The sequence below is a fragment of the Chroicocephalus ridibundus genome, chromosome 5 (assembly GCF_963924245.1).
Source record: "Chroicocephalus ridibundus chromosome 5, bChrRid1.1, whole genome shotgun sequence".
Classification (NCBI taxonomy): domain Eukaryota; kingdom Metazoa; phylum Chordata; class Aves; order Charadriiformes; family Laridae; genus Chroicocephalus; species Chroicocephalus ridibundus.
In genome coordinates this window covers 52,325,501-52,353,424 of record NC_086288.1, presented here as the reverse complement: position 1 = coordinate 52,353,424, position 27,924 = coordinate 52,325,501, and the positions used below count along the sequence as shown (strand labels likewise).

Here is a 27,924-nt window from a genome sequence, read left to right as displayed (position 1 = left end):
AGAGTATGAACCATATCTACCGCATTTCTTTTTTCACACCAGATTGGGTACGTGAAATGCCCAGGTAAACAAACTGCTCGCTGTTTAACCTAACTGGCAGGTTAATCCTGATGTTATGCTTGGATAAGCTGCTCCAAATGTAATCGCTTGGGGAATCCGTGACAGAGATGTCACTGTTGAGTGAAAGGCTCTCATCCAGGTGTTAATAAATCCACACCACCACCAGGACTCTATTACTTTGAAGGGAACCAGAAGCCCTTTCAACAACTTATGTATCGGCTTTAAACACTTTATTGGCAGATCCTTATGTATTTCAGCCTATTCCCCTTGTGACCATATACTCACATTTTAATTAGGCAGCTTGGACACCTGGAGAACGATACTGGAGGGTGCTATCAATATCAAATTATTCATGTTCTCTGTGTTAAAAAACTTAAGTCTTTCCAGGGAGCGGTTTGTTTCAGGAACAGTCGCCATCTTCTGCAACTACCTTTTTCTGTTTGTCAGATACCAGGAAACTTCCATTTAGTGAAGCTGCCGCTCTCTGCTGCTGTAACGGGGCTGTGCGGCAACTAACGAAAGAACGTCCTTCTCTTTTTGGAACTAAAAAATCCTTAAGACAAGAGGGAACTGCTGTGGTTTGAGGTACGAGATACCCAGTTAAACTGTTAATTTACGAGGACCGAGGCTATTTTGACAAGGCCCCTTCCCTCAGCCTGGGTTTCAAGACCCTCTCGGCGGCCGGGCCCTGCCTGGCCGCTCCCTCAGCCCCCAGCGGCGGCGCTTCCCGCCCGCCGCGCTGAGGGGAGCCGGCCCGGCCAACGCCATCTCGCTCACAAGGCGGGCTCCCTCCTGCTCCCAGCCCGGCGGCGCCCGGTACGGGGCCAGCAGAGCGGCTCCATCGCCAGCCGGAAGAGGAAGGCCGCCGGGGCGCTGTGGAGGGCCGGGGAGGAGCTGCCGCCGCCCGCAGCGTCCCCAAGGGAGGGGCTCTTGGCAAGGCGGAGAGGACCCACCCGCGCACCCGGCGGGCCCGGCCAGGCCCCCCTGAGGAGCGGTAGGTGGCCCCGATCGGGGCAGGCTCTGCCGGCGGCGTGGGAGGGCGGGCGGAGGAGCGGGTCTGGGCCGGGCAGGGCGCGCATCAGCAGGGCTGCGGGTCCCCGGGTGTCCGCCCCGGCGGCGGAGGGTGCCTGGCAGCGGGGACAGCGGGTCCTGTCCGCCGACACCACATCTCTCCGGGGCTGGCCCTTTCCCGCTCGGCAGCCTCTCGGTCCTCTGGGATTTGGCTGCTGTGGGAAATTGTGCTTTTTCGGTTTGGTTGGGTGGTTGTTTTTTTTTTAGCCCTCCGATTGAAACTTCTGCTCTTGACCCGAATCGGGACTTTGTTAAGGAGTCAGAGGAGCCTTCCCGAGGCTTAGCAAGGTAAAGGTGGGCCTAGGACATTTCGGAGAGGGGGTGAGGAAAGGGGCGGTAGGGAAACACCAGAAGGATGAAATTCTTCCTGCTGGCTGATGACAAATCTCTGTGCGTTAGGGCAGGGCCAGCTTGGCGGCTGATCCCTTCCTGAGAGGCACAGCCTCAAACCCCGTCCCGGACGGAGCTCGAAGGCAGAAGCGATAAGACACAGATGGGGAGTCCTGAGGGGATGGCTGGGACACAGGTGTCCAGAGAAACAACTTCCCTAAACTGAAAATCCAACCCCCTCGCCCCCCTTTCAAACATGTCTCATAGAAATCAAATGTCATGGTAGAGGTGAAGTGTTTTGTTTTTGCTGATGGGATGCCAGGGCCTGTAAAATGTTTGGTGGTTTCCTGCCTAGCAAAAAACATGGAGAGGTTTGAACAACAAAACTGATGGAGCACAAAGGCAGAAACATTTCGTACCTGGGGATATTGCGTAAGCCGAGAGCAGAGCTGAATGAAAGGTCAGTGCTAGCATCAATAGGTTCAAGCTGCACGCCAGCTGAAATGGCCCTGAGGGTAAGGTGTAAAGGATGTTACCCTGTGTAAATAATCCTAAAATAAAGTTCAGCTTGGTCATGCAATTCAGTGGATGAACAAACAAATTGGGAGGAAAAACAAGATAGAATCTGCTACAATGAACGCATCCCTCAACTCTTGGCTGGATAGACTTAGGGCCACGGAGGATTTGTCTAAAGGAATGGTTGTTTTGGCTCCAGATGCTCTTATACATTTGGGTAAACAAATAGTGCTAAATATTTGTAGTGGTGATGACTTACTATTTTAAACAAAAGGATCCTGAACTTAACCAAACTGCTCTGTTCACTAGCAGATTCAAGAGTGTTATGCCAAGAGTTTAATAAATGCATTGCAGGTGGCCCCCTTCCACGTTTACATCATAGTGTTTGAATTTTAATAATGCTTCAGTGCTAGTAAACAGAATCCACATGTAAAGAAATGTCACAATATTTATTTCTGAGCATAACAAAGTCTTATGATCTTCAGTAAGTGTAACATGAAGTTATATGCACCGGTGCCCTGTATACATAATACGGTATGTCTTGTCTGGAATAGAATTTGTACTAAGAATTGCTCAGTGTTTTCAATCTTGACTTATCAAAGTCAATGGGTATTTTGGTATTGCTTGACTTTGGATGAAATTCTGTCTCCTTTTTTTACTATTCTAGTGCAACAAACGTTCAGGGATTTTTGCAGTAGAAGGGACTGCAAATTTGTTTTATGATTGAGATACACTGTAATGTTTTACAAGTCTGAAGTTTGCAGTTTCATTATTTATGTATTCCTCCTTGATTTTGAGAACTGTTGAAACTGAGGTTTTTTTCAGGATATGCAATGATTTCTTTATTTGTTAAATACTGAACGGGATATGGCCTGCCTCCATCTTGAAGACAGTTTTGGAGGATTATCAAAGTTGATAGTTCTGATATTTCTGACAAACACTGCCTTAATCACTTGGTGCCACAACTCATATAGCCTATCAATGGCTGTCATCTAGAGAAAGAAAACAATTTTTCAGATTTCAAAATTTTATTGTGGTGTTTCTTGAGTTGCTGTTGCTCTCCAGGATTTATCTTGAAGATAGCATTCCTACAATAGTTAGGAAGTCTGCCTTTTTTTTTTTTTAATTGTTATTGCTTTAGTCATTTCTAATATACGCCGAAGGCATAAATAACCTATTAGCTACTTGAATGTGGATATTCAAAACAAGAGTGCCCTTTCTTATCTATTTTATTGTAATGCTGAGTTGAAAACATTTGGGAAAGTTGTATTAGCATTGCTCACATGTTAACAACTTTAAATGCTCTTTAGTTCAGTGTTTTGTTTGGGATGCTCCTATAATAGAGTTTGTTATCTTATTGCCCTTGTAGCCTGTTCTTGACACGAGCAAACGGTGCTGAGCTAATAACCAAGACTAGACAGTTGACATTCCTGTTTCCTTGAAAACCAGGTGGCTTAATACAGCCATAGCTTATATTTATTTTTATGAAGTCTGTAGAGAGCAAGAATGAATCAGCAAGATACTCTTAGGAAAGGCCTGCAAAATGCTTCCTGTTGACTGGATGTAAATGTAACTTTTTAGAACCAGAGCACCTGGGAACATGGCCCTGAGAGAGAGAGAAACCAGCAGCAGCTCCATCAATGACAAGCAAGAACAGAACTGCAGTCGTGTTATTACAATTGTTTTCCTGGCACTCTTCATCGACTTGTTGGGATTCGCTCTCATCTTGCCACTGTTTCCTTCTATCCTTGATTATTACGGCCAGACTCAGGTAAGCAGAGAAAGTCAGCCTGCTGAAAATGTTAGGTATGAGAGCTTTAGGGAAGGATGGAAGAAAAATCCCTTGCCTTGGGGCAAACTAAATAGCTGTAGGCAGAATAATAATATCCAGCCTATTTAAATGGTTCATGGGCTGAATTTGTTTGTGAACCTGCATGAGACTCTTCCCTCTTGCTTTTTCATTAAAATGAGGGATTTGTTTTGGGGAAAATTCAGGTATTTCTTAGGGGCTAGTCCTTGTTATTACCAGTGCATTTGTGACCTACACCGATGTCACTGGTGAGACAGAGTAAAGACAATCCATAATGGATCTGTGTACTGGGGTTTATCTAAGAACTAAAGAGATAAGAGCTTTAACCCTACTTGAATCTTTCACACACTCTCTTGGTCCCGCCCCCAGCATCATGTTCACTAGGTCTCAACTTCATTCTTAGCAGGGAGCTGGCTGCTGGTCTGGGAACACAGGGCATAAAGTTGTGTTGGCTCCCTGCTGCGCAGCTGCTCACAGTTACTGTTCTCAGGTGTTACTGGACAAGATGAAGATGGTGTCAGGGTTGAATTATTTTTGCAGCCCACACCTCTATCTTGCAGACCCTTTCTAACCCCACTCCAACTGCAGCTGTAGCCTTTGTCTTTCTTACAACCCTATCTCTAACCTTGATCATGGGCTCTGATCTCTAGGATCTTCCCACATTTCCAGAGTATTTCCTATAGTCAGGATCTTCACCTTCCTTTCAGGTCCACCTTCTTCTTTTCAAGTCCTCCTTCTCTTTTCAGAAACCATTCATTTTTGCACAACCTTTTCTTTCTGGACCTACAAGCACCTGGTTCTCCCAGTCTAAATAGTGTATGTGCAGATGGATGGAGTGTGTCTCATATTGCTTTATTAATTGAAAGATTCAGGATGTGCTACTTTTGTTTAGTTCAAGTTTTAGCAATTAGCAGGCCTGATGGTTTAAAAAAGTTCAAATTCAGACATTACCCCACCCAAACACATACACCCAATTATCTTCTGGCTGTTAGCCTTCACAGTTTAAGCTATTTTTAGCCTATGACAACTGATCAGCCAGATCATTTTCCTGAGGAAGAGGGAAGGAATCATCTGGCGTTACCTCTAGTTCACTAAGCTCCAATGAAAAGAAAAGTCTTTGAAAATAAAACAGAGAAACTGTCTTCCTGCTTCTATTTCCCAGTTATCTGTTTTGCAGGATGGATTCTATTTGTCATTGCAACGCGGTGTAGACTGGTTTGCAGAGATGGTTGGGATGCCACCAGAGCGGAAATACAACAGTGTCCTGTTTGGAGGTATAGAAACTAAACAAACAAGCTAACAGACACCCCCCAAAAAAAATAATAGTGTGCTGTTTTCAAGTTATTTGCAATGTTGATGTGAGGAATGATGTGATAAATGACCAGAAGTACAAAAAGCATACTTGCCTGTTACTAGATTTAGACTTAAATAACACAGAAAATGTCTCTTACAGTAGGCTGTAAATGATTTTATTTTCACCACACTGATAACAATGGAGAGTTGGACAGCCCCATCTCTGTCATTTGGAAACAACTAGACAAGCAGGAGGAATGGGCCAACAGAAACCTTCTGAAATTCAGTACAGACAAATGCAAAGTCCCGCCACTGGGAAGGAGTAGTCCCTTGCGGTAATACAGTCTGGGCACTGGCTGGTCAGGAGCAGCTCTGGACAGCGCTGGAGGTCCTGGTGAGCAGCAAGCTGAGCATGAACCAGCCCTGGCAGCTAAAGCGCCAACAGCACCTGGGCTGTATGAACAGAAGCAGAGCCAGTAGGTTAGAGGAAGCAATTGTCAACTTCTACTCAGCACTTATTATAGCACATCTAGAGCATTGCATCCAGTTTTGGCCTCCCAGTACAATAGAACATTTGTAAACTGTAACGAGTTCAGCAGAGGGCCAGGAAGACAGAAGGTCTGGGTAGCCTTGGCTTGTTCAGCCTGGAGCTATTAGCATCCTTCCAATACCTATGGGGAGGTTATCAAGATGATAGTGAGGCATTTCACTGGTGCATGGTGAGAGGAGAGACAACGGGCATAAGTAGAAGCAAGGGAGGTTCCTACTAGAAATAAGGAGGAATTTTTTCACAGTGAGGATGGCCAGTAAAACAGATTGCCCAGAGAGGTTTTGTAGTCTCCATCGTCAGAGGCTGTCAAACCCTGACTGGATGAAACCCTGAACAATCTGTTCTGACCTTGTAGCTGACCCTATGATCAGGCGGTTGGAGTAGGTGACTTCCAGAGGTCCCTTTTAACCTGAATTATCCTATGATCTTGCCCAATTTGTTCTACGGATTGTTACAGAAATACAGACCTGCTGTTCCTATTGTCAGACTGCCAGCTGAGGGTCAGGAGCCTGCTGTGCTAGACCCTGCACAGTCACAGAAATTACTCTCCCTTCACAATTGATCTGCACGTGATTGGAGATCAATCAGTAGGAAACACTGGAATTAGAAGCTTATGAGTTCAAGTCTCACCTTCCTGCTGGGCAGTTATAGTGCAGCACTGCTTCTAAATCTCATTAGGCCTGTTAAAAGCAGGAGAGCTGCTGACTTGCAGGGTCCAGAAGCATTTGCTGTCACAAGGACGCTGGTGTGGGTGAGCTCCAGTGGCGGTAGTGCAGGAAATCCAGCAGCATTTATGTCACGTTACACAGCAGAGGCTTTTTTGGCTCCTTGCAACCTTAAGAGTTGTGAGGAAACTGGGATTTTGGAGTATGAAGGTATGAGGGTGTCTGGGTTAATTTTAATTGGAAATGCCTAGACCCTCTCCTTTTAGTGAGCTGAGGCCTCCCTCAAAATAAGCAAAAGGCTTTTAAACTAAAAAAAAAAAACAAAGAAAAAAAGAAAAACTTTATTAGAATATAAGTGTGAATGTATTGTTACTATTTAAAGTAGGTTATGGGAGTTTAACAGACATTAGAAAGTTTATAAACAGTTTTCCTCTTTCCCACAGCATCCTTGCAGGCATGTTGTTGTTTCTGTGCTCATTACTGTCTTTGAATGATAGGAAACGGTTTTCTTTAATCCCTGAGAAACTGCTTTCTGTCTCCTCTAAGGCCTGACTGCATGCCTGCCCCTTGTTCCTTCTCTCTATCTCAGACTCTTTAAACAAGAGTCTGGGAGCTCAGAATTGTGTCCAGCTTGTTGCCTTTCCTTTTAGCTGCTGTGTCCTGTATTCTTGAGAGTACAGTATCCCTTGGCTTGGCTCACTTGCTTTCAAGGGGAAGGAGAAATCTCCCTGCTCCTTACAGAGGAGCCCAGCTGACTCTTTTGTCCTTTGAAGAAAATACAGCATCTAACTGGAAACATGCAAATAAAATAGACACTGTTTGTCTCAGAAAGGAAGCTGGTATCCCTTGCTGTTTTCTTTCTGGGAGAAAAGTATTGAGAGAAAAGTATTTGGAAGCAGTGTTGAGTAGTGATGGGAATGTTCAGTAATTACCTAGCAGCCACAGGCAGTGAGGATGCTGACAAGGTGGCTGTATTAACATGATACCTGTCACATTCAACTCCATCTCTTCTGCTGTCTTTGATGACAGCTTTTCTTAATGAGCCATTTAATTTGCTAAACCAGCAAAAAAATTTTTTTTTTCCTTTTCTTTTTTTCTGGATTATTTTTCTGCCAGACTGAGTTGAGTTAGCTCACTGGAGAGTTGACCAAGGCTGCAGAAGCTGGGGAAGATGAATGAGCCATCTTAGTTGTAGTAGACTCCCGTCTCATTCCATCTTATCTGATTGCACCTTAAATCGTTATAGTAGCAAAGTTCATTATACCAGTGATGTTAAGCAGAGGCCACTGCAGTCTTCCTGCAGTCTGCATTCCTTCATTGCCTTCATCTGCAACAAAGAACATAGGATTGGAAAGATACTTGCAAGATCATCTTGTTGCTTCTCCCAGTGCAGGATATATTTTGCTCTCTTTCATCTTTGCTTAGACTGCAACCTCCTCAGGTCAGAAACCTTTCTTGCCCTTGCCAAGGCCCTGCAGGCACCAATACTTAGTTGCAGTGATCAGGCCTTCACCCACACACTTTCTGCCCAGTGATTCAGGAGCTGTATTTGAGCTCAGGCCTGGGCCTTGCCTGAGCTGTATCGTAGGTATAGCCTTGCCTCTAGGGCTGTCTCTGGCCCTGTCTCTTGGATCAACCTTGGACCTACATTGCAGGTGTCTTATCTCCTGAATGGACCTACGTCATAGACTTGTTTCTACTCCTTTCTCTGACCCTGTCTCTTGTTGGTCCTGACTGGACTCCCTGGATGGACCTGATGTATAATCCTTGCCTTGTCTGGGGTTGTCAGTGAACCCTGTTAGCAGCACCCTGCTCTGCACAACCCATCTGGATAGTGTGGGACTGCGCCCTGGTTGGTGAAGGCACTGCTAGTGTTGTGGTCACCCTCAGCTCTTGGCTCGTTCCCCTGTGTGGAACAGCGCTGTCTTTGCTGCTCCCTGGTTATGAAGTTTTTAGCATGTCTGGGTGTTTTTACAGTGGTAGAAATACAAGAAGGAAAACTTGTCTCTCTCACATAAACTGCCAGTGTACCAATCTGTAAGATTGTGGCCAGCAGGTCAAGGAAGGTGATTCTACCCTTCTGCTCTACTCTGGTGAGACCCCACCTGGAGTGCTGCATACAGCTCTGGAGTCCCCGCCATAAGAAGGACATGGACCTGTTGGCGTAGGTCCAGAGGAGGGTCATGAAGATGATCAGAGGGGTGGAGCACCTCTCCTATGAGCACAGGCTGAGAGAGTTGGGGTTGTTCAGCCTGGAGAAGAGAAGGCTCTGAGGAGACCTTATTGTGGCCCTTCAGTACTTAAAGGGGGCCTACAGGAAAGATGGGGACAGACTTTTTAGTAGGCCCTGTTGCAATAGGACAAGCGGTAATGGTTTTAAACTAAAGGAGGGTAGAGATATATGGAAGAAATGTTTTACCCTGAGGGTGGTGAAACACTGGAACGGGTTGTCCAGAGAGTTGGTAGATGCCCCATCCCTGGAAACATTCAAGATCATGTTGGATGGGGCCCTGAGCAATCTGATCTAGTGGAAGATTTCCCTGGTCATTGCAGGAGGGTTGGACTAGATCACCTTTCAAGGTCCTTCCAACCCAAACTATTCTATGATTATTTTTTTTTACACAGTTCTGGGGGCTTTTGAGCTATCCTAAGCAGCTGTTCTCCATAAGGAGTTCAGTATCAATATTCTGCCTTCCTCAGAGTTGATGAGCGCAGAACTTCTGGTCTGTCTCTCCTGTGCCTTTTAAAGCTTTGATAGCTGAATGATCAGAGATGTATAACCCAATTTTTCCTTTAGAGAAAAACTGTGACAGCGAGGCATTTTTTTGCCTGTTTGTTGAGAGTATAGTGCAAATTAATAAGCATGTGAAGCTAGAAATGGCAAGAGAAAAGAGGAATTAAAGATCAGAGAAGCTGGAGGCAGATTTCAAAAGGCTCTTTGAGTCGTTGGAATCGCTCCTACCTCTTAGGGTGCCTCACTAACAGCAGTGCTTATGTCCTTCTTTCAATGATAAGAAGGAAAGAAAAGCTAATTTAGTGTGACAGAATCCGGTTCAAACCATCAAAAAAAAAATCTTAAAAGAACCATGACTATTAAAGCTGCCTTGTATCTGCTTTAAGAACAGAAAATTTATGTAGTCAGGTGGGGAAGCATTGAAGAATCAACACTCCATTATAACCAGTGAGTTTCAACCCCCTTCTCACCAGTGAAACCACCAGTGAATCATCCAGTTTATGCCTGTTATTCTGGTCTGTCTGTATTTGCCACCGCAGTTAAATAACAATGCAAGATCAGTGTTTTGAGGGTGACTTAGTTTCGGAGACAAAGCTGTTTTGCATAACTATTGTTTTACATCTAATTGCGTATTTTTAAAGGATGGGATGAAGTGATAGGTCAGGAACCAGGTTGGCTGTCTTTGTATTTAAGGTAAAGGCAGTAAGTCTAATGATTTTTTTTTTCTTTTTTTTTCAGGTCTGATTGGCTCAATCTTTTCCATCCTACAGTTTTTCTCCTCTCCCCTCACTGGTGCTGTGTCAGACTGCTTGGGCAGAAGACCTGTCATCTTGATGACAGTGGTATGTGTCTCATGCTGATTTCAGTCATGCCATCTCAATACACAGTTGAAGGCATGATGGTCTTGTGGTTAGCAGAAAGGATTGGGAAATTGAATGTTCCAGGTCTGATGATTGTTGGCTGCTTCTTGCCAAGTCGCTTGGCCACACTTCCAAATGCAAATACTTAAGCTGAGCTTCCCAGATCCAGAATTGTACATAGGAGGCACCAAAATACCTGTTGCTGGGATTTTCCAAAATCCCTTTCCCCTGTGTATGGGAGTATTACTTCAGATGGTCTGTTTAGAAATGTTAGCCTGTATGTTTTAGTTCACCAAGTGACTAATGAGGGCTGATTGTTTCATGACCGGTTTCATGGAGCCTGGGGATTGGTGATTAGGAAGTGCTGTACAGCAGTGTAAGATGTGTTTCTTAGGAACATTAACATTCCTTAAAAAGTTTGCTCTGTTGCTGGTTAGAGTATGGGGTTCTAATTGCAGAAGCAGTGCAGAGCATGTGCATACGTACATGGTGGAACCTGGCGGCAAATGAAATACAAATCCCCCTATCCTGTAGGCTTGTGGAGAGTGAATTAAATAAGCACGTATGCTTATGATTGATTATGAAATTTAAGGGCTAGAACTGTGAATTCTTCTTATTTTGAACTTGTAATTCTCTTGAAGTTGAAAACAAGTGAAGCAGGATGTACAAAAATGGTTTTGAGCCCAGGACTGATTTATCTCCCTTCGAACTTCCCTTGCTCTTCTAATTTTGTTAGTAATCTCACATTTATATGCAGCTTTTATGGATTTGTTTCTACTTCTTTTATAGCACTTGTCCAGGATATGGTGCAGTATTTCAGGCATTCATTACATAGTGGTTTTGACTAACTGTTAAAAAAAAAAAAAGCCCACAAAAAAACCCAACCAACCAAACAAAAAATTCAAATGTTTAGCTGGGAAATGTGCAGAAATGAGATCAACTTTGCTCCACTTTATAAAGAACCCTTTCTTGCTTCTGCAGATGGGTTTGATAACATCATATGCGCTGTGGGCTGCCTCTAGGACTTTCGGCGTTTTTCTTCTCTCCAGGATTGTGGGTGGAATAAGCAAAGGGAATGTCAGCCTCTCCACAGCTATAATTGCTGACTTGAACTCTCCAAAAGCACGGAGCAAGGGCATGGTGAGTTACATGTGTGGGGTATATGTTTGGATTTGCTGGGTAATTTTTAATTGATTTTGGGTGCTCAAAATGGCTTCCTCAGGGATGTAGTCATTGATCAAATGAAAACATGACTTTATATGCTACCTCACTTCTGAAAACATGCCAGATTGTTTTGCTGGTGAGCTCTCAGACTTCACTTATCAATGACTTTTACCTGCAAGTGAAATGCAGATGCCCTAGAGGTGGAAAAACTACCTGTGTAAGTGTTGTAACTGTTATTGCTGCCGGTAACTGTAATCCTCATTATAATAGCTTAGAAATCAAAAGGTCTTACAGCACAATTTTGGCAGCTGGAACCCAGTTATAGGACACCCTGTTTTTCTCACCTTCCCAAACTGTGTAAGCACAGCAGCACTCCACAGCACAGCGTGCCTCTTGACTTTCTTGGGTGCTGCACTGGCTTCAGGATCTGAGCTCGGCGGGTAAAGGATGTGGCATTTGGCTGAGTGAGCAGCAAGTAGTATGAACAGCTGCCCTGTCCTCTTCCAGAAGGCAGTGAACCAGATGGAAACACCCTGCAGGCTGAACTTTGCCTGTGAATTACCAGTTAAATCTTTTATCTTATAAAAACCTTAAGGACAGAAACTTCTATTAACAGATTGTTATAAGCCACTATGTGGGACATCTGCTTCTTGGCAGGAGTAAGCTTTAAATTTCACAGGAATAGCTAATTAATTTTCCAAGCAATTTATTATAATCCTGGTGAGCCAAAATATATTTTTATTTATGGGGAGGGATAGCCATACAGCACTAGTAAATAAAATGGGCCAGGGCCTATTTTGAGGGCTTGAGAGCAAGTCACTTAGTACAGCATGGCTCACATCCATATGGCTATACTCTCTTCTTTTCAGAGCAGAGTAGGCATGTTCATCTGCTTTCTGGCAAGAGAATTGCGTCTGACTGATGCTATTCCCAAACTGTGATGGGGCATTGCCTGGGAGAGTGCTAGCTGAGCTGGCTGAAACAACACTGCAGACTGTGGCATGACAACTAAGTGTGTCCTGGCCTTGTTTAGTGTAGTACTATAGGTATAGTCAAATAGACTCTGGAAAGCAGGAGGATAGTGTCCTGCATATGTGAGTATACACCTCTGAGTGTCTTTTAAAGAAAATTATTTAGATCCTGCACTGTTGTATTCGTAAGCAATTTCACTGAGGCTGATGGCTCAGATTGGTGCTCTTTTAAGCTCCCATCCAGTGTGTACAGTTTCTACCTCTTTTCTTATGTGCTCATTTCACATTGAGTTAATAAATTCTTTTTAGTACCTGCGCTGAATTCAGGTTGTTCTGGGAAGCCTCTCAGCTTATTTGCTCTGTGAGACATAAATTCCTAAATACAGAAATTGCCAAAGCATTTTATAAGCTGTAGACATCATGAATTCCTATCATGGTGCTGTCCTCCCGTCTCCAGTTTTACGCTACAAAAGTTTATCCTATGGCTGAAGGATCTGCTGGCTGAGCAGTCCTTGAGGTGAGAATCATTATTTCCTTTCCCAGCTTCCTTTCACTCATAACCAGGTTGCAGTTTGTTCCTGCTACTTTCCTGACTAGACAGAAAATAAAATTGGTTATTTGGAAATAACATTTTTTTCACATTTAACACTTGTTGCTGTGCACTCCCTACATCCTCGGGGTGGTTACGTGCTGTACCTGGTTGCATTTCTTTAAGTTAAATGCTGGGAAATCCAAATTGTTCTAGAACTGAGCTACCCGAACAAACTTGTGTCTAAAACTTCATGTCTGTGTTCATTGTGTCACTGCAGGCAATGATTGGTGTTGCTTTCTCCCTTGGTTTTACCCTTGGTCCCATGATCGGAGCTTACCTAGCCATGGAGACAGAGAAAGGAGAAGTCTTCTATCTTCGTTCAGCCTTGTTAGCACTCATGTTTGCTGTGGCTGATTTAATTTTCATCTTCTTCCTACTTCCGGAGACACTTCCCAAAGAAAAACGGGTAAATGTACTATCAATATGAAGATCTACGTTTAATTTGAGAACTGCTGAAATACTGGAAACAATGAAGACGGGGCTGAGCCAGGATCTCCAGAATTTAGATCATTCCTGGGACTAGGGTTTAATATTATTATTCAGGCTGGTGTCAAATTTGTTGCATGGTGCTCCTGTCTCCTAGCCCAGTCTAATAAGAGAAATTCTTTGTAGCTAACATGTCTGCTTAATTGCTGGTTTTGGTGTGTTAGGTTTAAATTTCTCAAAAGCTAATGGGAGCCTAGGAGGAAAGGGGTGAATTTTAAACTATGATCACAATGACTCCCTGGGGATGAATTTCAGCTAATCATAAAAGTAAATGCATCAGAGACTGGCATTTATTTCATTTAGCCAGTATATATTAGAAATTTTCTTAACTATTTTCTTGTCTTTGCGTGATTCTTTCGAACACTCAGGTAGCAAATGACTCTTATCTCCGAGCTGTGCTGTCTTCCACAGATACAAAATATCTACATGTGCTGAAATGCAGTGACTGTTTGGATTTGTGGGGCCAAACACTTATTAACATTATGATTTAATATTATGTGATCAGACACGGTCCAAGATCTACCTATTAAAAGTCTTTTGGAGCAGTCTCCTTTGGTAGTGTGAGAGAGACTGAATTCAGCACTAGGTATCTGGGTGAAACCTCGATTTGAGGTTTTCAGCTGGATTGGATCTTTCCTATGGTCCCTTGTTTCTAAGCAGCACTCAACCCTTGAAGCATGCCTGGTTTCTGGATAGCCAAACCCATTTGATGCTGAGAATTGTTCAGGAAACTTTTGTCTGCAATGCTCCTGCTGCGGCAAAACTTTAGACTTTCCCTGAGTGTTTCCCAGTAGGTTGTGTATCATGTGAAATTGGTTGCTCATGTTATTTTCCCAAGCGCTACAGCTATTTTTTTTATTTATTTTTTTTTACAACAGCTCTTCCATGTGTCATCTGTTCCCCTTTCCTATTTGGCTGTTTCTAAACATTCCAGATAAAATCCTGTTATTGGTTAGAGCTGCACACTCTGGGGTGGTGGCAACATATTGACGTAGGGGAGTGCTGTAGAGCGAATCTGTATTCTATAAACAATTCCACCTTTGCTGTAGAGCAATAAATGGCTTCAGCGCCTTTTAGGACTGTATGATCACTGCATACCTCCCTCCCCCTTTTATTATCCTCTGGAGAGTTCTTCTGATAAGCTAGTCTGTTAGCCAGCATGACTGAATTTTGGTAAGAAAATAAATGCTCTGGCCCTGCTTTTTGGATCTTTGTCTCTGTGCAGCAGTGGGTATTTTGTGAGATGGATTAATAGGTGCCTCTGAGGGTCAGGTCCCAGTCATGCAAAATACACAGGGTATTTGATTGCTGATGAGATAATGGTTTGTCTGGCATTAGAGCTTCTTGTGATCAGTATCGGTGTCTGTGCTGTCTCCTTTCAGCCTGCATCTGGGGAGTGGCCACATGTGATTTATGTGTTCTAGGGTATTTATAACTTCACTTATTAGGCCGCTTTGTTCTTTTTGTTGGATAATTCTCTCCACTTTCTGAGTGGGAGAAGAGCAGTTTTCTTGGCCTGTGGATGACAGAGGAAAGGCAGGTATGTTGGCTGCCCTTCTGGAACTTGGCTGGACTGAGCTGAAGCAGGTGCTCCTGGAGCATAGGAGTGTATGCATTGGAAGGACAAAGCTGTAGAAAGAGGGGAAATGATAACGATCACCGGCAGGAGGATGTGCCAGTGGCATCAGACATCTGTTTCCTTGAAACATGCTGTGTTCTCATCATATTCTTGTTTTGCTATCAGTCCTCTTGGAGAAGTATTTCACATTCATTCATGTTGGAATTAACTTCTAGAAAGGGGAAGGTGGAGGGGGACAGAGGGAACAAGGATGAGTTTTCATGTAAGGCGAACAGAATTTTTGCTCTCCTTCTTCCCTTTTTTTTTCAAGTGTTCCACAAGTTTTATCAGGTGAAGAGTGACCAGAGAACTGTACCTTTCACCTTACAGAGACACTGGTCTTATGTGAAGTGGCCAAAACAGCTCCTTTTGTGACCTGCTTGGGAGAAGGGAGGAAAAGAAAGGTTTCTAGTGGAATCTGTCCCCTTTAAGAGCTTCTGAATTAATTTTTAGCTAAGCTAGTTATGGGTAAGGCTGACTTGCTGGAGGGAGGCTCTTACAACTCTTTTTTTTGGTGTCCAGCTAATCATGTAAGGACTATGGATAGGGTATGCAGCATCACTAGCAGACTTACGGAAAAACAAGGCTTTTGCTCTACGCATACTAAACAGTGTCTGATTTGAAGGATAAGGCTGGGTCTTGAAAGGCCCAGGCTGCATTCCTAATTTGGACTGACTCTGTGCCTTCAAGACATGTTACTTAGTCTCTCTGCATTAGAGGAAAACAGAGTAAAAAAAAGACATTGTGAAAAATGTCTACCATTCAGAGTAACTTTTGGGGTGATCATGAAGTAAAATTGAGCGATTTTGGAGTAATTAATCATAAGCATAGAAATTAAATGCAAGTTAGATATTGCAGATTTTGAACCTGCAGAGAATCTGAACTCTATGCAGCTGGTGACATTGACTGAAATTGACAGTTTATACTCTGTTACTTGGGGGTGGTGAAACACTTTTGTCAGTTTCAGGACAATGTTTTCAATATCAATCAGTGGATGAAGTCACTTCTAGGGCAAAGATAGGAGAAATTAAAAGAAATTTACATGCACACACATGTATATTTAAAAGAAATAAATCTAATGCATATGTATATTACATAAAACACTTAATATTTTAAACATATACATATATAATTTATATCCTCAGGACCAAACTAAAATCAGCCTTGCTAGCATAAAGCAGCTTGGCACCCTGTCTGACATGGATAATAATTCAAAACAGGTACAAACTACAGGCTATTTATTACCGGCAAACATGCTTGAAGAGAGTTGCCTGTTACCAGATTCTCTGTGCTGTAGTACAAACACCATCATGCCAACAAATGCAGGAACTGAGGATTGCTACAAACCAGCTTCAGGAAATCCTCTTACAGACCTTTTAAAAGCACGAGGAAACTTCTTGGGAGTGTCTGTTTACTCTCTGCAGTAGATGCAGTTAGGAGGGAAATAAATATCCCAGTGTGTTCTGTGTGGATCAGCAGCTTTATGGCTTTGTACAAGACCTGCCTGGTATATTGAACTGGTTGCTGTTGTTGGACTAGATGATCCCTAGAGGTCCCTTCCAACTCTGAAAAATTCCATGATTCCGTAATTCCGTTGTGAAACTAGTGGGCTCCAGAGTTCTGCTATCGTACACTCAGAAGCTCTGACTATCAAAACAAGACAGGGGTCACGATAATACCATATTGAAAGTTGATTGGTTTACAGCTTTATTAAATCCAGTCCAGTCAAGTCCTCAGTTTATGCACCGAGATTAAGTTCCACTGATAATTTGACCTTTAATCCCTGCCTTCAAGGGAGTAATAGCACCCTCCCTGTCTGGGAAGAGAAAGAAGTTCATGAGATAAAGTCTGTGCAGTGCTTTGAAGATGTGAAATACTAAGTGTGATTATTCAGGATTCTTGAGTCCATCTTACCTCTTCCTGGGACTGTCATGTAAAGCGACAGTCTAAATTCTACTTTAAAAGGAATTGTTTCCTTAAGAATTTAGATGTTAGTATTTTCTTTAATTTTCTGTACCTTAGAATAAAAAATAAACAAATTAAAAAAATTAAATTTCCCTATAGGTGAAAGAATAAGCATCTCCTAAGCTCCTGTTGTTAAGGAGCAGGGAGAGTACCACTAGATGCATAATTAGGTTGAGATGTACAGAGTACAAGGACCAGAAGTGCTACAAAATAAATTTTCCTCTTCAAAAAGCCACGCAGTGTTGCTGGGCAGAATGTCTCTAGAAATCTTTCTCAAACGTCTCCAAGGAATCTCTCTAAAAATTACATTTTCCTTTTCTTCCCCAGGAGGTGTCACTGGCTGGCTAAAAGAACAACCAGTACCAAAACGGACTGCTGTTTGATGTGCTACACTTACTGTTCTCGGACTTGTAGCACACAAGCAAATCCCCAGCTTCCCATGAACTTGCAGGCAGATGTGCCATTATTTTCCCAGTAAAAGTTTCATTGGACATGAAGGATGATGCAAAAATTGAACCAAATAAAGCCACCTTCGAGGCTGTGGAGAATGAGCCTCTTCTGCTTTTTAAGAACCTAGGGAAGAATCTGTTTTCTGTCTTCGGTGAAAGCTGCTATCAGTGCTCTACCTTCTGGTTGTAGTGCTGGAGCCAGTTCTGTGATCAGAAAGTCTGGGATGTTCTTGGGGGTCACTCACACCCTAGTGCCAGTTGCCTCGTTTCGTCTCAGATAATTTCTGTAGGTGTAGAAGCACATTTGATGGTTACTATCAATTTCTTGCAGTAGGTATTGGATCTGGTTTTTAAATAAACCTCTCTCTTTCTCTGATCAGGTCTCTTCTGTGGTGTCTGGATTTCAGGCAGCAGTTGACTTGCTCAGTCCTTTGGCTTTATTTCAGTTCTCTGCAGTCACCCGAGGAAAGGAGTCCCCTTCAGAGAAGAGTAAGTGTTAGCTGGCGTTTTGTATCATTATTGTATGTCTTTTTGTATGTGGCGGTGGTTTCCAAGCTAAAACTTTACTCAAACCATTTCAGAAGCAGCTCTCTGTTCACTCATTTAAAACCCACCTTACTGACTTACGAACAGGGAATTGCAAGTTCCCTTGGCTGCTGGTCCTGTTATTCCCAAAAGAAGGTATGAGACGTTAGTGTTTTGAAAATTTCTGACTTGCTACTTGCTTTTTCTTCAGGCAGTGGCTGCAGCATGGGGTAGGCTGCAGTAAGTGAAATGATTTAAAAAGACAGATCAAGGTATGGTTAAAGGATACGTGAGTTTGCTCATCCAGGCTGCAAACCAGGAAACTTCAGACTAAAATTTTATTTCTCAATTCAGGACTTGGAGATGTAGATTTGAGCTGGCCATTTCTCTACATGAAATTATTTAACCCATAGAAAATAAATCGTGTTTGCCAGGTACACCAACTTATCATTCAGTTCTCCTTACTGCTACATCAGGAATAGAGTAATACTTGCCACTTTGGAGAAAACCTGTTAAACCCTACATTGGCAGAAAAAACAAGTAACGTAATTTGTCACAGACCATTTCTGGCTTAGAAAAAGACATGCTGTGTTTTAGCCAATATCATCCTGTGAGCAGCACCAAGGTATTAGGTGGAATGCAGGTATTGATTAACATAAATAAGCTAAATAAATAAATCCCCATATAGGTGGGGGTGCGAGGCAGAGGGGCTGGACTGGGTGAGTGAGACCAGGGTGATCCTGAGAGAGACTAATCTTTTTGGCTCTCTTCCCCTCATAAGAAGGGAAGTAGTGGGCAGAAGTCATTTTGTGGCACGTCTTGTATGGATATTTAAAATGAGCATCTGAGGTAAGAACTTCTCCCTGTACAGCTGATAAATGTTATACTACTGTTATATTCTCAAGTTATGCTTGAAAAACACCACTGTATTTCTCCCTTTTTTTTCCCCTTCATGTGTGTGTGTTTGTTTTTTGTTTGTTTAGATCTTCAGAATCTCAAAATGTTGGGCCTGGTTTATTTCCTGTACCTCTTCCTGTTTTCTGGCTTGGAGTATACACTGAGTTTTCTCACTCACCAGAGATTCCGGTTCAGCAGGTAGAAGATAAATGTCATATATTTTGTCTAGGCTATTTTCCAAAATCTTGATCTATGGTCTCTTCATTTATTTTCAAGAGAGGCTTTATGAGGTTAGTAAAAACACTCAGAAAGCAAAGCTCAGCGATACTTGGGCTTTGTGGGAAGAATTTATGAAAATACAGGCACACTGTTTATCATGAAAGGAAATACTCGTTGAATCTACAACTTCTAATAACTAGAGAAAATCAATACACAAGATTAAATTAAAGCTCTTGAAATATGTATAGCTGGGCTAGTTGTATTGATTATAATAAAACCTTTTCTCTTCTAGTCCAGAAGAGTTCTTCCGTATCAGGACAAATCTTGAAGCTCAAAAAAGGCAAAGGATGGAGGATTAGCTATGTGATTACATTTGCTCATCAAAGTTCTGCATTGCATATGGTGTACGGTCATTACACCATAAAGTTTGATTTCCTTTAGTCAAACACTAGAGAAGAAACAGAACAGAATCCACTAGCAGCGGCTCAGCTTGAAATACTTTTCCTGCCAGCTCATAGGAAGATTTCCAGCCAGGAACGTGATCTTGCAGCTTGATTCCTTATGTGTGTCCCTCCCTTTGAGTAATTCTCAGGGGTTTGTCTCATCTTTCCCTGTCTGTCTTTCATTATAGTTTGTGTGCACGTCTAGGAGAGGTTTTCTAGTGTATTAAGTTTGCTTCTGTGCAGTCCTTTCAGAATAGCCACGCAGTGAGATAATACAGCTTTATGGCAACAGTACAGGCCGTGTGACAAACAAGCTTGTTATGGAGGTGAGAACTTTTAGTTGACAATATCCACATAGTTTAGTAGATAAGAGAGGTGAAAGAGAGATTTTAGGAAATATTTAAGGGTGGAGGGAGTGATGTTGCAAGCTTCCCAGTGCAATACATGATCACCATGATGCCCATGTTGTGCCTTGGTGACCTTGGTCAAACTCTGCATGAATGGTGGCAATGCTTGCGAGAAAGCAAAACACTTGTTCCTTGGAAGCCAACAACTCCTGTTGGCACAAACTTCCATGGCACAGAGTAATTAATGTGTTGACTCTTTGTGGGCCACCTTAGAAACAACTGAACTACATCACAGCAATGATGATGATTGCAGAGATCAATTCATTTGCTGCTGGCAAATGCTACAATTGGAGATGATTGCAGCACTTCCCAGCAGCGGTCCTATCTCTACGCAAGACCTCAGAGGTTTATCTTCTTGCTGTCTGCCTGCCATGGAAACTAATGTCAGCATATTAAGAACCTTGCACTGCTCATGTGAGCACCAAAAAGCATTTTCTCTCTCTGGTTCAGGAAAGGGTCTACACTGAACCTGTGAATCCCAGGGTGGAATGATCTGTGCGTGACTCCATAATTTGTGTTTTTTGCCTCCCTTCTAGCATGCAGCAGGGCAAGATGTTTTTCTTTATTGGAATAACAATGGCTGTGATCCAGGGAGGTTATGCTCGCCGAATCAAGCCAGGAAATGAAATAAGAGCTGTAAAAAGGGTAAAAAAATATGTAATTTTTTTTGTTGTTGTTTTCTCCTACAACTCTGATATGTTAATTTTCAACCTAAAGTGCAACGCAAGGTAGTTGGAGGCTGTAACTGTATGTGTCAAATCAAAAGAAATTTATGTCTCATTAATCTAGCTAAATGACTTCTCAAGACCCTGGTTGTTGGGCATTTGTCAGTCTAACTAAACTTTGGAACATCAGAGCCATTTCTTACCATATCAGCTATGATATTATCGAAACTTTGAGTTCTTCATCTATAACTGCGTTAGGGAATGAGAACAGTGTCTGTCCGTGCAAGCTAGCTAAAATACTTGAAGATTATGCTTTGTTTCAGTGATTTCTCTTGCAGTGCAGGCATTGAAACTACTAAAGCTGCTTCAGAGCTGATCTGTGACTCTCTTTCTGGCAAATGATTTTTAGGAACATCGTCGTCAGTCTGGCCATCTCCGTGCTTGACAGGCTTTCCCTAGAATATATTTCACTGGTGGGCAGGGGGAAGTAGATTCTTCCTTGGATTTGTGATCATCAGTATTCCATGTAACAATAGCATGTACCAATGTTCAGACAGAAGTTTCGCTGACGAAAGTGTGCATTTCTTTGTTTCGCTTGCCTCTTTCTTCACAGAGATGCTGCTGTACTGGGATGACAGGGAACAGTTCCCTGCAGCTTATACAGCTCTGGGACAAGTACCACATGGCTTGTAATTTACATTTGTGCATGGAACTAAGCAAAGTGGGTTTTGAGTGTTTCTGAACTTTTGTTGGCTGCTTGGTAATAAGTATGCTTAGACTGTAAAAGCCTCCATCAATTTATTATACATTATTTTGAGACCAGTGTGATTTCAATGGTGGCAGGGTAAAAAAGATTACCAAACTGCACTGCATTCCAGTGAATTGACTCGGCTTTTCTTAAAGTTCTTTCTGCTGGTAAAGCCATCTTCACCCTGCTCCCTGGCAGGCAAAAGCTAATGGCACATTTGTTGTGTCACATAGGAAGCATTTCCCTGGGAATAAAAACTCAGGCTGCTGCGTTAGTGCTACTTTATCCTCTTATCAGCTTCCTCCACGTGCTCTGCCAGCCTGCTGTGTTTGCTGTCACTGCACTGCAGTTTATGCAAACTGTGGTTTGCCCCACTAATTTTTATACTCCTTGCACTCCCCTGCACTGAGAAGTGTAGTTACCTCAAAATACTCTCTTTAGGTGGTGTGGGCTGATCCCTTCTCATAAACACCCGTGTGCGCTACGCAGAGACCCACTGGCCCCGGGGCACTCTTTCTGTGGATGTATGTGGCTTGAGTGGCTTTTGTGGGAGTTATTCTGGAAATTTGTTCATGAGTTTGGATCATATGGCAAATGTGGCTTCTTTTAGCACATGGTGATTACAGTAGCTCGTTTATAACTGAATCTTGACATTGAGACATTTGGTGGGAGTGAACACCCTCTTTTTATGAAACATGCAGCAGATCTTTAGTGATCTGTCTTTTCAGCGACAGCTCTGTATGCGAGGGAGACATCACAGGGGAACTGAAGTCCAGGCTCTTGGGGGAGATGAAGAATGTTCTTTCTCTTTGGGTTTGAATGTCAAATACCATTCCCACCCCATCTTTTTTTCTTTTTGTCTCCAGAAGTATGGGCTCTGAAAGCTAAAGATAACAGTCAATACTGCAAATAAAAAGCAGAGGAGCTGTAGTAGTGTTGCACACAAGCTTTTTGATTTCTTGTGCCAGCTCAGCAGATAGAGTTAAAGCTAGATTTCTGCCCAGTTCAACACAGAACAAGAGAAAAAAATCACCAAAAAACAGTAGATCATGTGAGAGAGAGAGAGAGAACTCTGCAAAAATCATCTTTTCCTCAATTGTGGGAAATCAATGGTGGGATAAATCCAGCCTATGTTACAGGTGACTCCAGCCTGCATGTGGTCGGCAATCATGTGATAATGAGAGAGAACAGAAAAGTAAATTGCGCTGATATGTGTCCATCCCGGTGAATTCGAAATTTGTACGTGGGAAGAAAGGGCTTTCTGCTACTAACTTCAATGTAGTCCCACCAGCGGAAGAGAACTGGCAGGACACCTAGAATTAGGCTTTAACAAGCAGGGCTTAAATGTAACCGTGTGACTCATTCATTTTGCAGGCTATTATGGTGCTGATTCCAGCTTTCTTGTTAATTGGATGGGCTGCAAATGTGACCATGCTGAGCGCTGGACTGTTGCTGTACTCTTTCGGTGAGCTATTCACAATGCACTGAAAACTAAGCACAAGTAATTTTTCTTCATAAATTTATTCAGCCCTGTTAAAAAAGATGCACTTCTAATTTCAAACTATAAGTAAAAGAAAGTTGACATTTCCATTTATAAAATACGGAAGAAATAGTGTCTGGGGTTTTTTTCTGATGCTGTTTGTATCGCAGCAAGTTGCCATGGTGATACTGGGAAGCATCCCCAGTGCTCCTGTTGTCCTGTCTCACTGGGGAGGTCTTGAGGGTGGGTTTTTTCCCCCCTCTTACCAGACCTAGAAGCAAAATATTCACTAACTAGCTCAGCTCAGGAAAAGAAGGGAGACAGCATGTCTTTGTATTTCTGTGGTGGCTGCATTATTTCTTAGGCAACAGGCTGAAGAGACCTGTGCGCTCTGAAGCTGAAGGCCGGAGTGTGCGTCCAGGTGGAGCAAGAGTGAGGGTAAATCAGCGTTTCCTTGAACGTGGCATGGGGCTGTGCTGGCTGGACACCGCACCGCGCTCTTGCATTGCAAGCTGCTAGCTCAGGGAGGGAGCAAAAATCCCCTTTTTGATAGGTGCAGATTGTTTTCAAAGATGTTTAGGTGTTTTACGTAAATACTATTCTGACAATTTAAGCTGTTATTCAGGGAAACAATTATGAATGAAATTGTATTGATCTACTGAAGTGCCTATCTGAAAAGAGATTTCAGGTATTCCCAATGCTGCTAACTATTGTTAAGAAGCTTCAAATATGACTAATTACAGAAGCAGACTGCTTCTCTTTTGCACGATACAGCTTGCTTTAAGAGAAAACTGTAAACCACAAAATGCAGCTATTTAGTAGCTTGCTTGTCTTAGGGACAGCTGTGTGTTTGACAAGTTTCAAAAATCTACATCTTATCTACAGATTAACTTGGTTTTGAAGCCCGCTGGGTGAGGAGGGGTGAGAGGAGGTACTATTTTTCTCTAACTCAGCTTCTAGGTTAGGAACCTCGCCTTCCTGGGCTCTGTGCCTGGGCAGAAGGCCCCATCTCTTCCCCAGTTAAGCCAGCTAGAAATGCCTCTGGAGGGGCTGCTCTTCCCCCCTCTTCCTCCCTCTGCCCCAGGAGTTAGGGCACCTGCAGTTAAGGCAACATGTCTATCATTCCCGCTCTCCAGTTGTCCTTTGCTTCCCAGAAAAGATTCTGCTTTGTATGCTTAAAGTACTTCCTTCTTGGCAGAAAAGGCCCCTGTTCCGGTAAGAAGGCAGTGATTGCTGAACAGCTTTTGGCTTTTGTGTCCAAAAATTTTGTAATCTCTTCTTTTTGGACTTGACTGTCTTATTCCCCAAGACAGAACATAGCTGCCTCTTTCATCCGTGAGCTCGGTAAAGCTGTAGGCACAGGGACAGCGTGATTCTGTGTACAGCCACCTCACTGTCCATTTGAAATATGAGCGAGTCCCTTTCCCTGCTCCACCTGGTGAGACCAAAGCAATTTGGAAAACTACCAGTCCACTGAGCTGACCTATCTGCCCCTTTCCCGTGGGCTCACAGAATGAGAGACGCTGATGTGAAACATCTGCTGGGAGCGCTCGCGGCGCTGGGCTCTTTGCGCAGGTTGGCTTTGAGGGGGCGTTTTCGTTACTGAACGGGATTGAACCTGATGATTCATTGTTGGTGCAGTGCCCCAGAGCTCAGCGTATTTCTCTGCAGCAGTAACGAGTTTGGGCCACATGTTTCTCACTATTGCTCTTGTAACTGTTTTGAGGTCTCTACTCTTGATTGACGGTCTCTTTTATGGATTTTTCCAGCTGCGGCCATTGTTATCCCGTGTTTGTCAGCAGTGGTGTCGGGCTATGGTGAGTGTCTTTCCTGCTTTGAGTGGTAGCCCTTGGCCCTGACCTTAGCTTAGATTTGGCTCCAATACAGAATTGACATCAACTTTAGCAACGCATCAATAGGAACGCTCGTGGCATAGGTCCACCTCAGATTGGAATGTTGTGCCGGTGCCTCTGGCTGCTGCTTGGCTTTATAGAAAGCCTCTTCCCCTGCCAAAGCATTAAGAAGGAAAGCAGAAATGCTGAGTGCTGCAGCGAACTGCTACTCCCTGTGGTGTGTTTGTAACCTGACGCGGTAACTGCCTCTGCAGGAGTGAGGCTGAAGTCTAGCAAAGGGCCCTTCCCGGACACTTGTGTGCTGCCCCTTGTCAGCAAAGCCAGTGATCCGGGACTGTATTTACCCCCTGCTCACCTCACACTTTGCTGTGGCGGGAAGCAACCAGCTGTGTGATGCTGGAGGTGCTACAGCCTTCAGCCTCGTCCCTTCTTCAGAGAAAGGGAGCAAAGTGGGGCAGCTGGGGAGAGGAAGACAATATCCCGACCCTGGGAAACACAGTAACATTCTGCAAGGCAGCACAGGAAAATCCAAACTGACTTGTACCTGTTTCTGAAAGCTGTCAGCACTCTGTAATGGGTAGTTTCTGAGCTAACAAACTGCAAAGATCTGTTCAGAGCGGACATCACCGTCACACTTCAGTTTTGTACTGCGTAGCGCAGCTTGTTCCAGCGTGATGGGGAAACTTGAAGCAGCCTTATTTCTGGTTACAATTAGAAAGATGGGGAACAGTGGGCAAAGAATTAATATTGTGGGCAAAGGCCACAAACAGCACTGAGCCAGGAAGGGCCTGGGTTCTCTGAAAGAGACACCAGCCATAGCTGACAGCAGTAAAATCGTTTCTTCCCATTTCCTTAGAAAACACCTTCCAAGGAACCTTCTAAACATTCTGGGTTTGTGGCACTGGTTGCTACGAAACCTGTAGCTGTGTTGCCATCTGTGGATGACACAGTTTGTTCTTTAGCTTTGGTTCAGCTGGTTGCCAGCACTGCAGTGATTGCTGAGGCAAAAAAGTAAGGCTTTCCTCATTAATGTCACTTGTACGTTGCGCTTATTTAATTTGCTTCCATGCTTCTGTATTTATTATCCACCTGTGCCTCCTCAGCAATTTGGTGTACGATCTAAAGCTTTTTTTTTTTTTTTGGTGGTGGGTTTTTTTTTGGGAGTGGGGAGAGTGCACCACAAGTTGTCCACAGCTAAGCACTTGTGACACGCCCTGGTGTTTTCTCAATGAAGCAGCCGCGTTTATCTTGGTGGAGGGGCCCTAACTACAGCTTGGGCAGTGAGTGTGAAATGGAAGGAGGGGGAGATGCATGTGGGAAGTTCCTCCAAAAGGCCAAGGCTCTGAGCAGTACCACAGTGCTCTGCCCCCACACCGAGTAAGGGCTCTCTCCTCGCGCAGGCTCTGCCAGCCAGAAGGGACGCGTCATGGGGATCCTGAGGAGCCTGGGCGCCCTGGCCAGAGCCCTGGGACCCATCCTCTCCGCTACAGGTGAGTGCCACCTCCTGCTCCTTCCTGCCTTTGCCAACACACAGTGTCGCTCTGGGCCCCCACAACCCGGCTGGGTGGGAAGGGGAAGCGCAGTCCATTTCAGAGTCATAAAGTTGTCCTTGCAGAAGTAGGTACCCCTGAGAGCTGCACTGGGGCAGGACACAGCCCTTGTTAGCACCGACAGAAGCTTCATGGATGAGTTAAAAAAGTTCCTACGAGCAGAGATCAAATAGACAGCGGGCAGTGCCTGACTCATCAAAAATTCCAGCTGCAGCATCAAACTAACGGAGCCCCGTGTGTAGCTGTGCGAGCAGAGGGGCACCACAGAGGGTCAGCCCCAGGGTGCAGAGGGAGCCAGAGGCTGACCAGGAGCCCATTAGCCATTTTAAGGAGTAATCCCACCTGCCAAGGGGCAAGCAGGAGTCAGTGAAGGTCTGCAGTGCTGTGGTACCTGGTTCCCTACCTCTCACGAACCTGCATCCCAAGATAATATAAATTAAGTAGGGACAGTCCCTCATGTGCAATAAAGAACCTTTCAGCATTAAAAGCATCTGTAACCTATAAAAGGAGACGAAAGAGCCCACGCTCCACTACTGCCCTGGAGCTCAGGGTGGGTGGTGCCTCATGGCCCTGTCTCTGGCCAAGCCCAGACTGTCCCTAAGGAGCAGGGGGTACCCCCTGCATGGCGTTCAGTGCCCCTGAGCCATTACAGGGTGAAGGGATAGAAAAAGAGGATGCAGATGGGCAGCAAAAGTCAGAGCTCGAACTCAGACCTAATGTTACACCTGAGCAAAGCCAGAGCCCATTTCCTGGGCCCTGGAGTCCTGAGTGTTTCCCATAAGGAGCCAGATACCAGCAGCGAGAGACCTTCAAGAGCAGCACAGAGAGCACCGGGAGCAGCCCTGGAGGAGGTGCTGGGGCAAAGAGTTAAAGAGTTTCCTAGTGGCTAAAGCTGAATGTGTCAATAGGAACATACCCAGTGCCGTATCGGCAAGAACTGAAATACCCTGTTTAAAATAACCACTTTTAACATGCTGTTTCCTTGGACAAGAACCAGGACTGCTATTTGCTACCTCCTCCTTATAGCTTGTGTGCCAGCAAGGCTGCGCGGTGAAAGGAGTAGTTCTGTCTTCCCCAGTTGTACCACCAAGTTGTGGAGAGCAGCAGCTTTGAAGGGCTGTTTACGCAGATGCAAGGACAAGGATACTAACGAGATAAATCTTGTTCCCGTTGCAGTTTACTGGCTGGCAGGGGCAGAGGTTTGCTTCACTGCCTGCGGAGCTTTGTTCCTCGTGCCCTTGCTTTTACTTGGTTCTATAAAGCAGCAGACAAAGGAGGAGTAGGCAGCAACCACCCGACTGTCACTGGCTCCCGAGGACCTCTGCAAGACCGGACTCTTGGCACGCAACTCTGCTGATCACAGGAAGAGGAGGACGTTGATCTGGAAGGGGATACGCGATGACCATTTGCAGCAACAACAGACAAGGGTTCTTAGGGCCCGCCCCGAGCCGTTATGTTTAAGACGGCTGCCCAGCCAGCTTGGCCAGTTCTGCAAATAGAAAGAAACCCACAAACCAGTTGAGCAAAGATCGTTAAGATCATCAGAGGAGCAGAGATGGGTGTGACAGCAGCAGGGCCCAGTGCAGCCCCCTCAGCATCGTGTGCTGTTGAGCACCGCACAGTGGGGTGCAGAGAGCTCGTCCCTGCTCCCGTCCCTTGGTCACCAGCACACGCCTGACCAAAGCCACTGCCCGACCCCTCTGCCAAGAGGGCGACTGGCAGAGACCAGCTCCACCGGGCAGCTCCACTGGAGCTTCTGTACAACTGTCGCATCCCCACAGCTGCTCAGCAGACCTGGCAAAAGCTGTATCAGCTGCCTTAAAACATGATGATCAAAAACAAAAGCGCAAAGCGTACTGCTGGCTTCCTGAGCCTGACCACTGCTTTGGCACGGGGCACTGTTTTTAATATACAATTAAATTTTGAGAGATGTTTTATATTTCTAATGCTATGTGATGTTTTTTGATGACCAAGCACTGTTCTCTTTTGCATTACAAATAAAC

At 44.2% G+C, this 27,924-nt stretch overlaps 1 protein-coding gene across 4 annotated transcripts; it reads left to right on the top strand.

Moving 5' to 3' along the window:
• The first annotated feature begins 533 nt into the window (after nucleotides 1-533).
• On the top strand, nucleotides 534-27,924 carry MFSD10 (major facilitator superfamily domain containing 10). Of its 4 annotated transcripts, none has more exons than XM_063336514.1 (13): nucleotides 534-645; nucleotides 3,559-3,748; nucleotides 4,965-5,061; nucleotides 9,768-9,871; nucleotides 10,871-11,029; nucleotides 12,834-13,022; nucleotides 17,515-17,623; nucleotides 18,643-18,754; nucleotides 20,162-20,270; nucleotides 22,413-22,503; nucleotides 24,288-24,335; nucleotides 25,772-25,861; nucleotides 27,098-27,924. In XM_063336514.1, the coding sequence occupies exons 2-13, from the start codon at nucleotides 3,578-3,580 to the stop codon at nucleotides 27,202-27,204; spliced, it is 1,386 nt and encodes a 461-aa protein (XP_063192584.1). In that variant the 5' UTR covers nucleotides 534-645; nucleotides 3,559-3,577; the 3' UTR covers nucleotides 27,205-27,924. The 4 variants fall into 4 exon arrangements, with proteins under 4 accessions (XP_063192584.1, XP_063192585.1, XP_063192582.1 ...); XM_063336512.1 differs by lacking the exon at nucleotides 534-645 and adding an exon at nucleotides 846-1,054; XM_063336513.1 differs by lacking the exon at nucleotides 534-645 and adding an exon at nucleotides 1,155-1,419.